The sequence below is a fragment of the Pleurodeles waltl genome, chromosome 1_2, assembly GCF_031143425.1.
Source record: "Pleurodeles waltl isolate 20211129_DDA chromosome 1_2, aPleWal1.hap1.20221129, whole genome shotgun sequence".
NCBI lineage: Eukaryota > Metazoa > Chordata > Amphibia > Caudata > Salamandridae > Pleurodeles > Pleurodeles waltl.
In genome coordinates, this window is record NC_090437.1 from 628,220,452 (window position 1) to 628,234,439 (window position 13,988).

General features: G+C 45.7%; 1 protein-coding gene across 20 annotated transcripts in view; it reads right to left on the bottom strand.

Moving 5' to 3' along the window:
• Positions 1–13,988, bottom strand: part of BLTP1 (bridge-like lipid transfer protein family member 1) — a 1,779,540-nt gene that overhangs the window by 1,017,294 nt on the left and 748,258 nt on the right. For all 20 annotated transcript variants that reach the window (XM_069242474.1, XM_069242454.1, XM_069242518.1 and 17 more), the window contains one exon: positions 11,918–12,064. In XM_069242474.1, the coding sequence (XP_069098575.1) occupies positions 11,918–12,064 (147 nt within the window). The remainder of the gene's footprint in view (positions 1–11,917; positions 12,065–13,988) is intronic.

Sequence of the window (13,988 nt, forward strand, 5' to 3'; positions counted from 1 at the left end):
TCTCCCACATCAGATTTTAGAGATGATTAAATCGGTGAAAACCCAAAAGGTGTCTCCATTGTTTTCTTCCCGATTTCTGTCGGACTCTGCAACCATGTCTGTAGGACCAGGGGAACAGAGGCATTTATAGTAGAAAAATACTAGCTGTCATCCAATGTACTCGGCTTAAATCAAGAGTCTGGGGGTTGGGAAAGAGTAGGGACATTTTGCTTATGTGACCTGGTTTAGGTCTGAACGAATTGAATTCCTGTGGGTTTTAATTTCAACCAAACAACAGTACATCGGAGATGGAAAGGGAAGGAATCAAATGGGAAGTAACAGCTACAGCCTCAATAACTGACCGTATGTGGAGTGTTTTGGCACCTGGCAGAGAAGAAAGCAATTTTAGGCCAAGTCTACAAGACAGAATAATCTGCCTAGTTGCATAAGTTATATTGTGGGCTTTCCAGGAACTTAAAGCGGCTTAGACCCCACTGAATGCTTAACATTGGCTTACTTTATTGTCACTCATTTACTCGCTTCTTATTTGATAGATTTGATAGCTTTCCTTGTCTATCTTGTGGGTGTCCTTCCCCTGGAGCACAGCCTCTTTACCATCATATATTGACTGGCTGACTTGTTCCCTTCTGCCCCTCTTTTTAGGGAAATACTTTTTTCTTTTTGTTTAAGCACTCAATTAGAGTGCATGCGCTTTCCAGCTCCTGCTACTAAAAATATCCACCAGTGCTCTGTTTGCACACTTTCATGGTTCCCCTTGGTCTTTCTCATGTACTTCTCCTCCCCTAACAGCCCCTGTATGGGAGCTGGGTTCAGGTTGCCTGATTTTTAGATTTTGGCTGAACTGCACTGGGTTCCTGCTAACCAGGTCCCCAGTGCCAGTGTCCCTTCCATAAACCAAGATACCTGGTCACATGAGCCCCCAGTGACCAGGCCCTTCAGACTCCTGTAAGTCCCTAGTAAATGGTACCCCTGATACCTAGGGAATGGATACTGAAGAGGGCACCTCAGAGTTGCAGCACAACTTGTGCCACTCTGAGGACCCCAGCATCAACCTTATACAGACTGCCACTGCAGGCTCCATGACAAGGTGCTCCCAAAATTGAACACATGACATGGCACACAGCCTGTGTGCCATGTCCCCTAAACACAGCATGCAATATATGTAAGTCACCCTCTAGCAGGCCTTACAGCCCTAAGGCAGGGTGCATTATATTACATGTGAGGGCATATCAGCACAAGCAGATATGCCCCTATGTATTTGTCGATTCTCAGACTCAGTAAGTAACCAGGGAAGCCATTTTAAATGCATGTGCTTGACACTGGTCACTGTGAGTTCCCCAGCTACATGATGGCTTCACTGAATATAGGGATGCTTGGTATCAAATGTCTCAGATTAATAAACCCTCTGAGGCCAGTGAAGGAGTTATTAATAACTGCACACAGAGGGCACCGTAGAGGTCACACCTGAAAACCTCCCAGCTACAAGTAGGTTGACTGACTGGTCCTGAATAGTTCAGCCACCAGAGACGTATTTCTGGCCCCCAAAGTTGACAGCCAGGACTCTGAGGCCAGAGACAAAGCCTGCACTGGGAGAGGGTGTAATCATTTCACACAGACAGGATGGACATTCCAGGGCAGGGAGCGTAAAAGGCCTATCCACCTTTGTAATGATGGTGGAGATGACTGACCCCCCAGTCCTGACCCCACTTTTGGCAGCAGCACAGACGGGAAAATTAGGCAGATTAGAAGGTGTGCTCACTTCATGTCAGTCCCACCCCTAAATTGGATGAACTTAAGTGGACACTGGATTTCAAATTCCTCCATCTTATTTGAAAGGAATTAGGCCACTAGGTTTAAAGTTATGCCCACTTCCCAGTGGAAGTGGTCATAAGAAGGGTGTAGTCACCCTAAAGGTGGGCAGTCAATTGGCTACTGCCTAGCACTGCCTGTAACACCCCTAAATTGATTATTTAGGGGGGACCCCTGAACCCTAGACCTCAGATCCTCACTATCTACTAAGCAAAGGACAAAGAAACCCAAGAGGACTGCCTGCCTTCTACAAAGACTCAGCTTCCTGTGAGCAGCCGAACTCCTCTGCAGCAGAGTTCCAAGAAAGGACTCTGCAGCCCCTGGAATCGCAAGGACCCAAAAGCCAAAGTGACCTCTGCACCTGACAACCACAACCTGAGAAGCCAACCATCTGTGCCAACCCAGTTCCCCAGCTGTCTAGAGTCCGAGTCCACTCATGTTTCATCCCTCTACTCCCCAACGTTGACTGCAGCCTCTGCACACAGGACCTCTGTCCTGCAGCCTTGTGGTGAGAGAAACCCCGACCCCTTTAGCAACCACTGCATCCGTCACCCCTGATCGCACATGAGGTGGGTTACTGGTGCAAATGATGTTCCCTGGCGTCCCTGAGCTCGAGTCCACCCCGCCTGCTGAAGTCCCCAACGACGCCTGAAGTCTCAAAATACAGGACCCCCTGACTGGAAGTTCTCCCGAATGAGAAAACCAGACGACTAAGAACACCCCTGCATCCGTCAGCCCTGCAGAAAAAGAACCAACGGTGCATCTATGTCCCCCAGCACCCCAAGACTACAACCTACGTGCTTGTTGTCCCTGACTGGCTTCCTAGCTAAAGCCAAAGCCTGTCTTCACGAGTACCAAACTCACATAGGAAACCACTGGGCACATGACGCCTTACTGCACCCCTGCTCCCGACTGCCTCCGTGCTGCCCAGTGGGACCTGCTGGTGTGGTTCTGATTAGTGCCCACTACGTACCTTAACTCCCTGAGATTGGCCTCGTAAGTTGCTGTTAACTCTGTGTTTGCTGAACATTGTTTTCCTTCATAGGGTAACTGGGAGAACTCTGAAAATTCACTAAGTATTGATTTCTGAAACTGCTAACTAATTAAGCTTAAAAGTCTACTTACCTGATTACAAATTTATTGGGTTTGAAACATATATAAAAAGAATTGATGGTGCGTGGCCAACATGGCGGCCAGAGCGGTCGCATAAAACACAGCTCTGCTCCCGGCCCGAATAAAAATCCTCCACAAGATGCCTCCGTTTCCTAAAAAACGGTAGGCGCCGAACGTGCGACCATCGGAACCCTCCTGCGGCTCTGAAACATACCCTGGATGCCACCGAGGGGCGGTGCCGTGACTGCGGGGACAGGCGCACGGACCGATTGCTGAGATGGGCAGCGTGGCCATGCGAGGAGCCGGACTCCGCTGCCCCAGTGGGGGGGGAGCGGAGGCGGGGTCAGAGCCCGCGAGCGGACTGAGGGACCTGGCGAGGAGGCAGCAGTGGCCGCGCGAGATTTGAGAGACAGGTGAGAGCTCCCGGGGATGGCGAGGAGAGACCTCGGAGGCCTCCTGGTTAGGCCATAACGGCCTAAGATGGCGGACCCGTCCCCGGACAGCTAACACACACGGGGCCTGGCCAAGCAAGGGCACCAACTGGCGGCATTTACTTACCGGAGTCTTCGCGGGCGGCATATCCGGCCCATGGTTGGTGGCAGCGGCGTGGTGCGGGCGTGGAGGCAGGCAAGAGGGGCCCGAGCTGCGCACCAAATATTCAATGCTTCACTCTGCGGACCACAACTGCGAGCCCTATTGGTGGCATTGACCGGGCCGCAGGGCCCCCCAAAGTATGTCAGACACCACACAGGTGCATAGAAGATGCAATAACTGTCCCACAACAGCGCGTTGTTTGTAAGGGCACCACATAGCGCACCGTGGCTGTCCACATTACGCACCAAATATTCAACGCTTGTAAATAACCTACACTTTGCGGAGTACAACTGCGAGCCCTTTCGGCGGCATTGATCGGGCCGCAGAGCCCACCAACGTATATCAAACACCACACAAGTGCCCAGAAGACGCAATAACTGTCCCATAGTAGCGGGCTGTCTGTTAGGGCACCATATAGCGCACTGTGGCCGTCCGCATCAGGCAGCTTTCAACAACTACCGCTCGCTACAAAATAAGGGTACACCGTACGTGCAACACTTAACAGCATCAACCAATTCTACGAGGGATAGGCCAGATCACCATTGCTGAAGCAAACCTGAATGCAACGGAGCCAGAAAACACCGGCGAACTCAATTAATACTGCTCTCAGATCGACCTGTAAGTGCAGCGCCAACTTACCCGCAACAAATCAAACTATACTCGCACCACTAATGGGCAAACCAAAGACCCCGCGAGTGCCACCAAGCAACATGGAACCAAACGAGCAGACTCCACCGCCAGAGCCCTCGGTCACACACCAGGAACTCCAGAAGCTTGAGGCAACTTTACAGTTGCACACTACGCAATTCGAGAAAATACTACAAGCCATCCTTGATACCAAATCCACATTAGAGGCAAAAATAGGAACGATCACGGAAAATGTTAACCTTCTACACACGGACCAACAAGCATTGGCGGAAAGAGTAACAACGCTTGAAGAGGATACGGCACGGTTAACGCCATCGATAAAGGACCTTCAACTACAACTATTGACAGTAACAATGGAAGTCGAAGCCCTGAAGCGCAGGGCCGAGGACGCTGAGGGCAGATCACGCCGGAACAATGTCCGATTCGTGGGATTTCCAGAACGGGCAGACGGACCCAGCGCAGAACTATTTATCGAGCAATGGCTAACGAACACAATACTACAAAATAATATCCCGAAATTTTTCTCAGTGGAACAAGCACAGAGTGTGCCCGGAAGACCCCCCCCCCCCTTCCAGGGGCCCAGCCCCGTTCGCTTATTGCAAGACTCCTTAACTTCCGTGACAGAGACCTTATCCTGCAACTATTCCAAAAATCAGGCCCTGTAAGCTTTGAAAATGCAGAGATCACTGCCTATCCCGATTTCACTGCGGAAGTGCAAAAGAAACGCAATTCCTTTTTTAAGGTCAAAGAAAGACTGCGTGAACATAACATAAAATATGCTCTTCTGTTCCCTGCAAAATTGTGCATTCAAAATGACAATCACACTCTCTTCTTCATTACTCCTGAAGACGCCTGGACCTGGCTGCACGCTAAAGGCCTGGCCGACCAAACAAACTTAAGTAACCCAGCGGAAAAATGGTCATCACCTAAGTCTAGGCGCAAACCTCGAAGAAAACAGGATGTGAAACCTTCACCTGAACAGTCCCAAGCAGAATGCTCTTCACTACCACGGGCCACAACACGCTTCATCAACACGTCTCCAACGTCCCAGTCCATCCAAAACGAAGTAGAGCTAGAACTCGAAACACAATATGATTCCACAGACTCCAACCGCGGCCCTAATCAAACCCCGCGCACGGCAGATGACATTTGCTAAACAAGTAGGCCCAGAATAACTTTACAGCCGGGAACAGACTTCCTCACAGAGTAAAAAGCCCACCTAGTCGAATGACTAGCAAGGAGGCGGAGTATTACCAAACCTGGAGACCAGCCAGGATCGCGGACCCGCAGCCGCCGGGGGTACCCGAGAGGACGCACCAGTACTAGGAGCGGAGCGGGCCGAGAAGCTCGTTGACTTGGATACATTTACCCACAGCGTCCCCCACTCCATATGGACAGGTTTCTTAAGAAGGCAGACACAGGCTTTATTCCAGCCATGTTGTATGCACAGTTACAGTTATATATAGTTGATGTTTTAAATGTTACTAGATGTGATTCACTCAAGGCACATATCGTAGCCCACGATCGTAGTAATAGGCGTGGTAAACAATCCCACAACACAAATGTCGTACTCATTACCACATTTGGTAACATCCTAACCATAAAACACAATTGGGAATACCGGGTAGGGCACAACACACAGACAATAGATCCCCCAAGCTTAACAAAACAACACACATATCATGGCACCCCAACATAACCTAAACACTCCACAATATAAAATAATCACATGGAACATTAGGGGCATGGTAGCTATACGTAAACGGCAACAAATTCATGCGTATCTTAAGCGACACCAGATACACACAGCCATGCTACAAGAGACTCACCTCAATGGGGCCTTGCTAGCCAACCTACGCGCAAAATGGCGGGGCAAAATATATGGTACCATTTTCTCGGCATTCGCTCGATGGGTGGAGATATGGATTGCACCAGGGGTCCCGTTTGTAATGTCCCGCACGCAGATTGATCCAAACGGAAGGTATGGGATACTGGAGGGGGATCTAGATGGTCACCCTTTAGCACTAATTGCTCTATATACCCCGAACACAGGCCAACACGAATTTCTATGGACACTTAACAACAGCAAACTTAGAGATCCATCTGAGCCTAGTATATGGGGTGAAGATTTTAACTTGGTACTAGACATACACCTGGACCGATCAATCCCTCCACTGATCACCGCCCCAGCCAGACGCACAACTGCCGACCTAGTAGAATGGGCTACAAACAACGGCCTGAAAGAAATATGGAGGGTGGGACATACCACGCACCGCGAATACTCTTACTACTCATCAGTACATAAAATACACACAAGAATAGACATGCTATTCGCAACGCCTGCCATAATTCACAAAATAAATCAGAATACCTAGCCTGCACTATCTCGGACCACAATCCACTACATGCCACAGTAGCATGGGGATGCACACATGCCCGTATTCCAACTTGGCGCTTACAATCAGAAGCCCTCACAGACCCCCCCTTCAAAGCAGAGTTATCCACATGCTTATAAAATTATTTCACGTCAAACAAAGATACCGCCTCAACACGCGCGACTGAATGGGAGGCCCATAAAGCTGTGACCCGCGGCCACAGTGGGAGTCAGAAAAGTGCTCACTAAAGAACTACAGGAATTAGAAATTAAAATGCGCAGGGCGGAAGTTGAGCTCTCAACAAACCCATCCTCACTGCAAACATTGAGTGATCTCCGTGCAAACCACAAAGAAACAGACACCAGACTATGCAAACATGATTATAGACACCTACAGGCGAGACAACACGCAGAGGGCGACAGATCCGGAAAATGATTAGCTTGGTTGGTCCGTCAACCAATGCAGGCAGCACCTATAGGAGCGATTAAACTTCACACAGGCCTTGTTGTCAATACCCAAGTTGAAATTAACATAGCCTTCCATATGTATTATTGTACTCTATACCAAACCTCTAATCCTCCTCCTAAACAACAGCTTTCTACATTACTAACAATGATTCCCCAAAACCCACACATAATAAGCAACTCAGAAATGCTAGACGGCCCTATCACAGTAGAAGAGCTACGAACGGCTCTTTCGCAAATGGCAAGCAACAAGGCCCCTGGCCCTGACGGATTGCCAGTGGAATACTATAAATCATACCCTAATCATTTATTACAACCCCTCCTCGAGGTGTTCAATGAAGCCCACAGCAGAAAGCAACTCCCAGATTCCATGCATGAAGCACTAATAGTCGTGCTCCCAAAACCAGGCTGTGACCCTTTAGACGTCAGGTCATACAGACCCCTCTCGCTTATTAACTCTGACTGTAAACTCCTAGGGAAGATCCTAGCAAACAGACTACTCCCTTACCTACCAGAGCTAATACACCCAGATCAATCTGGGTTCATACCAGGCAGAAACACTTTCTTCAATATTAGAAGACTGATTCGTTTAATGCATGGCATCAACGGGGTGGAAGCAGTAGCCATGTCCCTGGACATAAAAAAATAGCTTTTGACACACTCAGCTGGGAGTATCTCTACCGAACATTAGAAGCATTTGGGTTCCACGCGGCTTCATAAATTGGATTAGGACGCTATATCACAAGCCCATAGCACGTGTCAAAACAGGTCAAATTATATCCGAAGAACTTCCAATAGGCAGAGGCACCCGGCAAGGCTGCCCGCTGTCTCCCCTATTATTTGCTATTGCAATGGAACCACTGGCAATCAGACTCCGTAAAGACGCTCACAAATGGGGCATACCAGAAGCTGACCAACATCACATTGTGTCACTATACGCCGACGATGCCCTAATCTACCAACGCCAACACCCAACATCTATCACAGAAATAATGCTAATACTAGATAGCTTTGCACAGGTTTCTGGATTACATATAAATTGGTCCAAATCATGTATTTTTCTCCTAGTCCCCATACCAAATGAACAACACAGCAGTCTACCCCAATATCAGCTACCCTGGGCTACCTCAACCTTTAAGTATTTAGGCGTACAGATTTACCACTCTATGAAAGACCTAAAGGAGGGCAATCTAGACCGTCTGCTCAGATCCACCCGGACCTCCCTGTCATTCTGGACATCGCTCCCACTATCCCCCATGGGCCGTACCGCAATAGCTAAAATGCTAATCCTACCGCGTTTTCTGTATTATTTCACAGCCCTCCTGCTGACATTACCACGCACATTCTTCCATAAGCTGCATTCCCTCCTAACTGAATTGCTATGGGGCAGAGATAGACGAAGGGTATCGCTGGCTATTACACAACACCCACAAGTAGAAGGTGGTTTGGGTATGCCAAACCTGGAATTATACTATGCAGCGGCCCAACTGCAATGGGTAGCTTCATGGTTCAACAACTCAACGTCCCCAGAAAGCGTAGCAATGAAAGAATACACAACATCGCAAACAATATTAAGAACATTGTTAGCGGGCTTCCCTTCCCCACCCAATAGATCCTCAATATTGGAAGCTGCTAAATTTTGCTGGAAAAGATATGTCCAGGGCAAGTCCAACCATCCCCCATACTCGCCTACAATACCCCTATCCCAGATCCCAAAAAAACAGAACCTAACACTTCACCATGATATACGGGAAACTACAACTCTAAATGTGGGTGACCTATACTTTGATTCCCATATAAAAACTTTCGCGGAACAGGTGACGACGGGAGTAATGCACACCGGAGCTTTTTTAATGTATGGGGCCATCACCAAAGTGATACGTAGCCTGTGGGGCAACAGTAACAATGAGCCCAACGAATCCGGGTTGCTCACAATACTCCTGACAATAGGCAACACTAAGGGCACTATTTCAATGATATACAAAGCCGTAACAGCAAATGCCCGCGTAGACTTATCACCAGCTAAATCTCGCTGCTCCAATCTCCCCAAAAACATGGGAAATCATTCTTGCCACGGTCAAAACGGTATCACGAAACACCAGACTGAGATACACTCAATTTAATTATATTCATCAGACGTACTTATTCCCTGCACGCATCAACAGAATTTATCCTAATGCCAAATCGGAATGTCCTAGATGTGCCGCATCTAGTGCCAATTTCTACCACATGGTCTGGGAATGCTCCTCAATAAATGCAAGCTGGCAGAGAATCACAGAAACTACCTCAGAAGTTGCTGACAATGCACTCACCCCCTCCCCAGAATCGTGTCTCCTAGGAATCCGCCACCGCACCAGAGGTGACAATCACTAACACAAATTAATAGATTTGGCATTTGTAGTGTACAAACGCTTGATCGCTATACATTGGAAGGCGCCCCAAACCCCCCCTTACATAGCCTGGCTGCGCGACCTATACAACCATACACAAGCAGAAGCCCACACATTGAAACAAGTACAACAGACGGACCAGCCACAAGGAGTCGTCGAAATATGGGACAGCTTCGTGGTTAAAATAGAAATGAGAGACAACATGTTCCCCCCATGACTCCCTACATTTCCTTCACCAATAGCGCTTACACTAGAACATCCAATTATTACATAACCTAAGGAACTATCTAGACTCCCCAAGACAGAATGGCCATAAACTCCTCCAAACTAACATGCATATGCCAGGCCCACTCAAAAACATGCACCCTTGGTTAAAATCTGTACCCACATTAGGTGTGCACCTCCACCACCCCATGCACCCCAACGACAATTCTAATGTTCAAAACGCCATTAAGCACATATGCATAAAAAAAAATACAACCAGAGTGATCACAGTTATATAATGTATAGTTCTTTTTTTTTTTTCTTTTTTGTCTCTTCTTTGTTCTCTCTTTCTATTCGATGCATATCATTAAAAGCTTCTTGTTGTATACGAAGCTATATGAGCTAAGAAGCCGCATACTCATTTGAAACAACTGTATTGCATTGTAAGTTTCTATATCTCGTTTAATAAACAGATTTAAAAAGAAAAAAAAAAAAAAAAAAATGAATTGATCTTTTTTCAAATTGGTCCCAGATTTAAGAGTGTGTGTTTAGTTTATTGCCTCTTTGAGTACAACAAACACTTACCAGTACCCTCTCATAAGTGTAACTGCTCGCCCACACTATCACAAAATAGAGCATTAGTCCTATCAACTTTTGCCTCTGCAAACCAATTGGGGATCCACTGGACACTCTGCACTGTGTACTTCGTGTTAGTGCAACATACAGAGAGCCAGCTTTCTACACTCCCACTACTTTGAGTTGCTGTTTCTCTTGAGAGTCCCTTCGCACTACACCGGTTGCTCCCTCCCGCCCACTTTCACATAGCTTTTGCCAATCCACATCCCTACCCACACTGTTGTGGCCTTTGTGAAATCATAACAGTATTCAGGCATTCAAGACAATATACCCAGCACTGTACTGTTTTTTTCTACAGTACTTTCTTTGGAGAACTGCTTCTAATAAATTTAGATGTCTGAATTCAACTATGAAAGCCTATTTTCCCCCTGAGCACCTCCAGACAGCCATGTGAACTAAAATTTTGACAGACACAGGATGAATGCATCTCAACACAGTCAGTAAACACAACTCTTGTAAGGTCTCTAGCTTCAACCTAGTTTGCTTGGGACTTCTGGGTCTGACTAGACTATCAACTCCAATCGCCCTATTATTTTGCCTTTAAACACAGAGTCAGAAACAAAAACATAGTGAGACACACATAACATGCAAACATACAAGTTATACACACACACACATTCATAAAATGCACAACACAAATGCTTACAGGGACAAAAGTACAATCTCCAGTACTCTGAAGCAGCCATGACCATTTCCTGCAGAAGGCTATTTGAACAATTTAACAACAATAACCAAACAAAATTTAGATTACCCATGTTGTGTATTGCTGCTTTGCTTAACTTAACAGTACTAAGTCATAATGTATGGCTGCCAGAACATTCGTTCAAAGAGAATTTAAAAATCACTCACTACGCAATTTTTTGGCTGAGTTAACATATCAATCAAATACTATTTTGTTGCACAGCATTCACTGTTGTAGATTTTCTATTTAGTAATATATTTAAAAAAAAGGTTTTATTCAGAGGTATTGATTTTTAATGACCTTGGGCTGATGAAAGGCTTGACTAGTCATTATCCGATTCCACCTTACCTGTTGCATGTTGGACACAATAAGCAGCACTGAGCTCTCAGTCGTCTGGACAATTTTACTGGTTTGCAAATGTCTGATATACAGTAGAGAAGACTCCCAACAACTAAGGTATAATGTTTCCCTACCATTAAAATGCAGAGCACAGCCTTCAAGGAGGACTCAGTTTGGACAGTGGAACTCTATGATGCACACACCCAGATTTTAAAGTGAACACAATGAAAAAACCACAAGTACACTTATGCACACAAACATTCATATGTACAACAGACACATGCAACCACACTTCAGTACACATACACAGTAGTGTCCATCCATTCTAGAGGGCAAGAGTGTGGTCTTTATCACAGTGTAGCAGTGTTCTTTCTAGCAGACTAGCATAAAAAGATGATGACGTCAAATGATAAACAGATTTCAACTATTTTTAACACGTCTGCCATCTGGCAATGGCTACATCCTATCTGTGAAAACTGAGAACACACATCCTTGTGCATACTCTGAAAACAAACAGAAATTACAGCAGGCATAAATGGTTAATTTCATAAAATAATTAACTTTTTGTATAAAATGACACTGCTTTGGAAATGCCCTTTTAAACATATACAATAATTTGTGACATACATATTCTCTTGATAGAAGGCAAATAAAATGTGATACCTTTGGTACTGTAACATTTGCCTGTAGACCTTTAATTTTTACACACTCTTGCTTTGGTGGCGCATTCACCAGAGTTTGTCCTTGGTTTGTTGTTCCTGTAGCAGGATTCTCTATTTTTGATCCACGTACATCTGGTTTTGGGGATAACTAAAATAAATAAATAAATAATTAAATATGTACAATGGAGCTATGTTCATTTACAAATGTGCATATTTAGGAAATGCACATATGAAGTGCTGATTTAAAATAGTTCATGGCAATAAAAATGAATGTATTAATTTAAGTTAGGCATAGATGAACAAATTACGTACCTTCATTAACACTCTTTCTGGTGGATACTCTAACTTTAGATTCCTCACCTTGTGAATATTCCCCCAGGGGTCAGACTGGATCTGGAAACTCAAAAGCAGCGCTCCTGCTTGCTGGTAGGCGTTGGTGTGAGGCTCTACACCAAATTTATTCTGTTCCAGAAGTGTTGAGTGCACCACAATGCACGCTGATGTCAATTGCTTTCTTTGGCTTGTCTGTGCCCTCAGACGCAGAGCCCATTGGCAAACACGCTTGACCAGTGAACAGATATCTAGTTTTGGACTTTTTTAGATGCTAATAAGAGGTCACTTCATAGAACGGTGAGGTGGGAGGGAGGGGAGGAAAACTAGGAAGTTAAGTAACTTCTTTTCATGGATACAGCTGATGGATATAATCACAGAGTCTTCACTTTAGAATAAATACTGAAGCAGTGTCTCTTCAGATGAAGGGTCTGTGGACGGAACACGGAGCAAAAAGTCTTGCAGAACTGAGCAGGCAACATGGTCTTCTCACAGACCTAGCCAATAAATAATAACAATAATAGTAAGTCATTGTACAGCACGGAGTTTCCTCTGAAGGTGTGTCCCAGTGCCTAGAGTAATACAACAATACAGGCCAGCAGCAGATTACACTTGCATATCTTATTGATCAAACAGGAGATTCTTCAGCTTCTTTTTAAACATGGCTTCTGAGATCGATTTTGTCCCTGACAGGATGAGCAGTCCGTTATGGAGATGCCAGGGACGTGAAGGACCTGCCTCCTCTTCTGGCTCTGCACATCAGAAAATGATTATTGGATGTAAGAGATCTGGCCTGATAATAAGGCCTGAGCCTTTATTGAGGTTTAGAAGCCCATTCTTGTAGTAAGCTATATATGACAGAACTAGAGCTTTCTACTGAATGTTCTTAGCCACAGGGAGCCAAAGCAATTGTTTCAAGTATGGGCTGTTTGACTGGTGAAGGGGATTTTTAAAACCATTCTTGCTGCTGCATTTTGGACAACTTGTAGGCTTTGAATCAAGTAGGCCAAGAGCACCAAAGGGACTGTTAGAATAGTCCAACTGGACGTGACCAAGTATGACCAATTGTTTTGTGTGTATGATCAGGGACTAGATCTTCTTAATGATATCAGTTTGACCATGCATGAAGACGATACATTCAAAATTTGGAGTGCAAAGGTAAGGTCAGCATAAAATTTGATTCCGGATTTCTTAGCAGTGGAAGTGGGAGTGGGGAGAAGGTGGGGGGTGGAGACTTAATGTATTTGGTTAACAAATGCTTGACTTGAAATGGGAGTTGGGGGAAAAGGCGTTGTACTGTTCCAGTCTGCAGGGGAATGGGGGATGGTGGATAGGGGCTAGCGGAGATTTGGCTTGAAAGAAAAGTTTCAGTTTTATCTGAATTCAGATTTAGACTGCTCATATTTATTCAACCTGCTACTTTTATCATTCATCCTTTAAAGGCACAACGTGAAAGCCACACAATTCATCCAAATTTGCAAGCGGCTCCAAGTAAACGTTGAACAGTGTGGGGCTTAGAGTTGATCTCAGTGGTACCCCATTTCTTGGTAGTTTAAGGACTGAGGTGTAAGGGGTGGAGGTAGACCGCCTGGACCAATCCCTAAGGAAAAATTATATTCAGGTCTGTGCCTCTCTTTAGACCCTTAGCTTCCCAAGTTTGTCATGCAGGATGGAATGTGACAGTATTAAAAGCTGCTGACAGAGCCAATAAAACCACCATCGCCAAAAAGCCCAAACTGAGA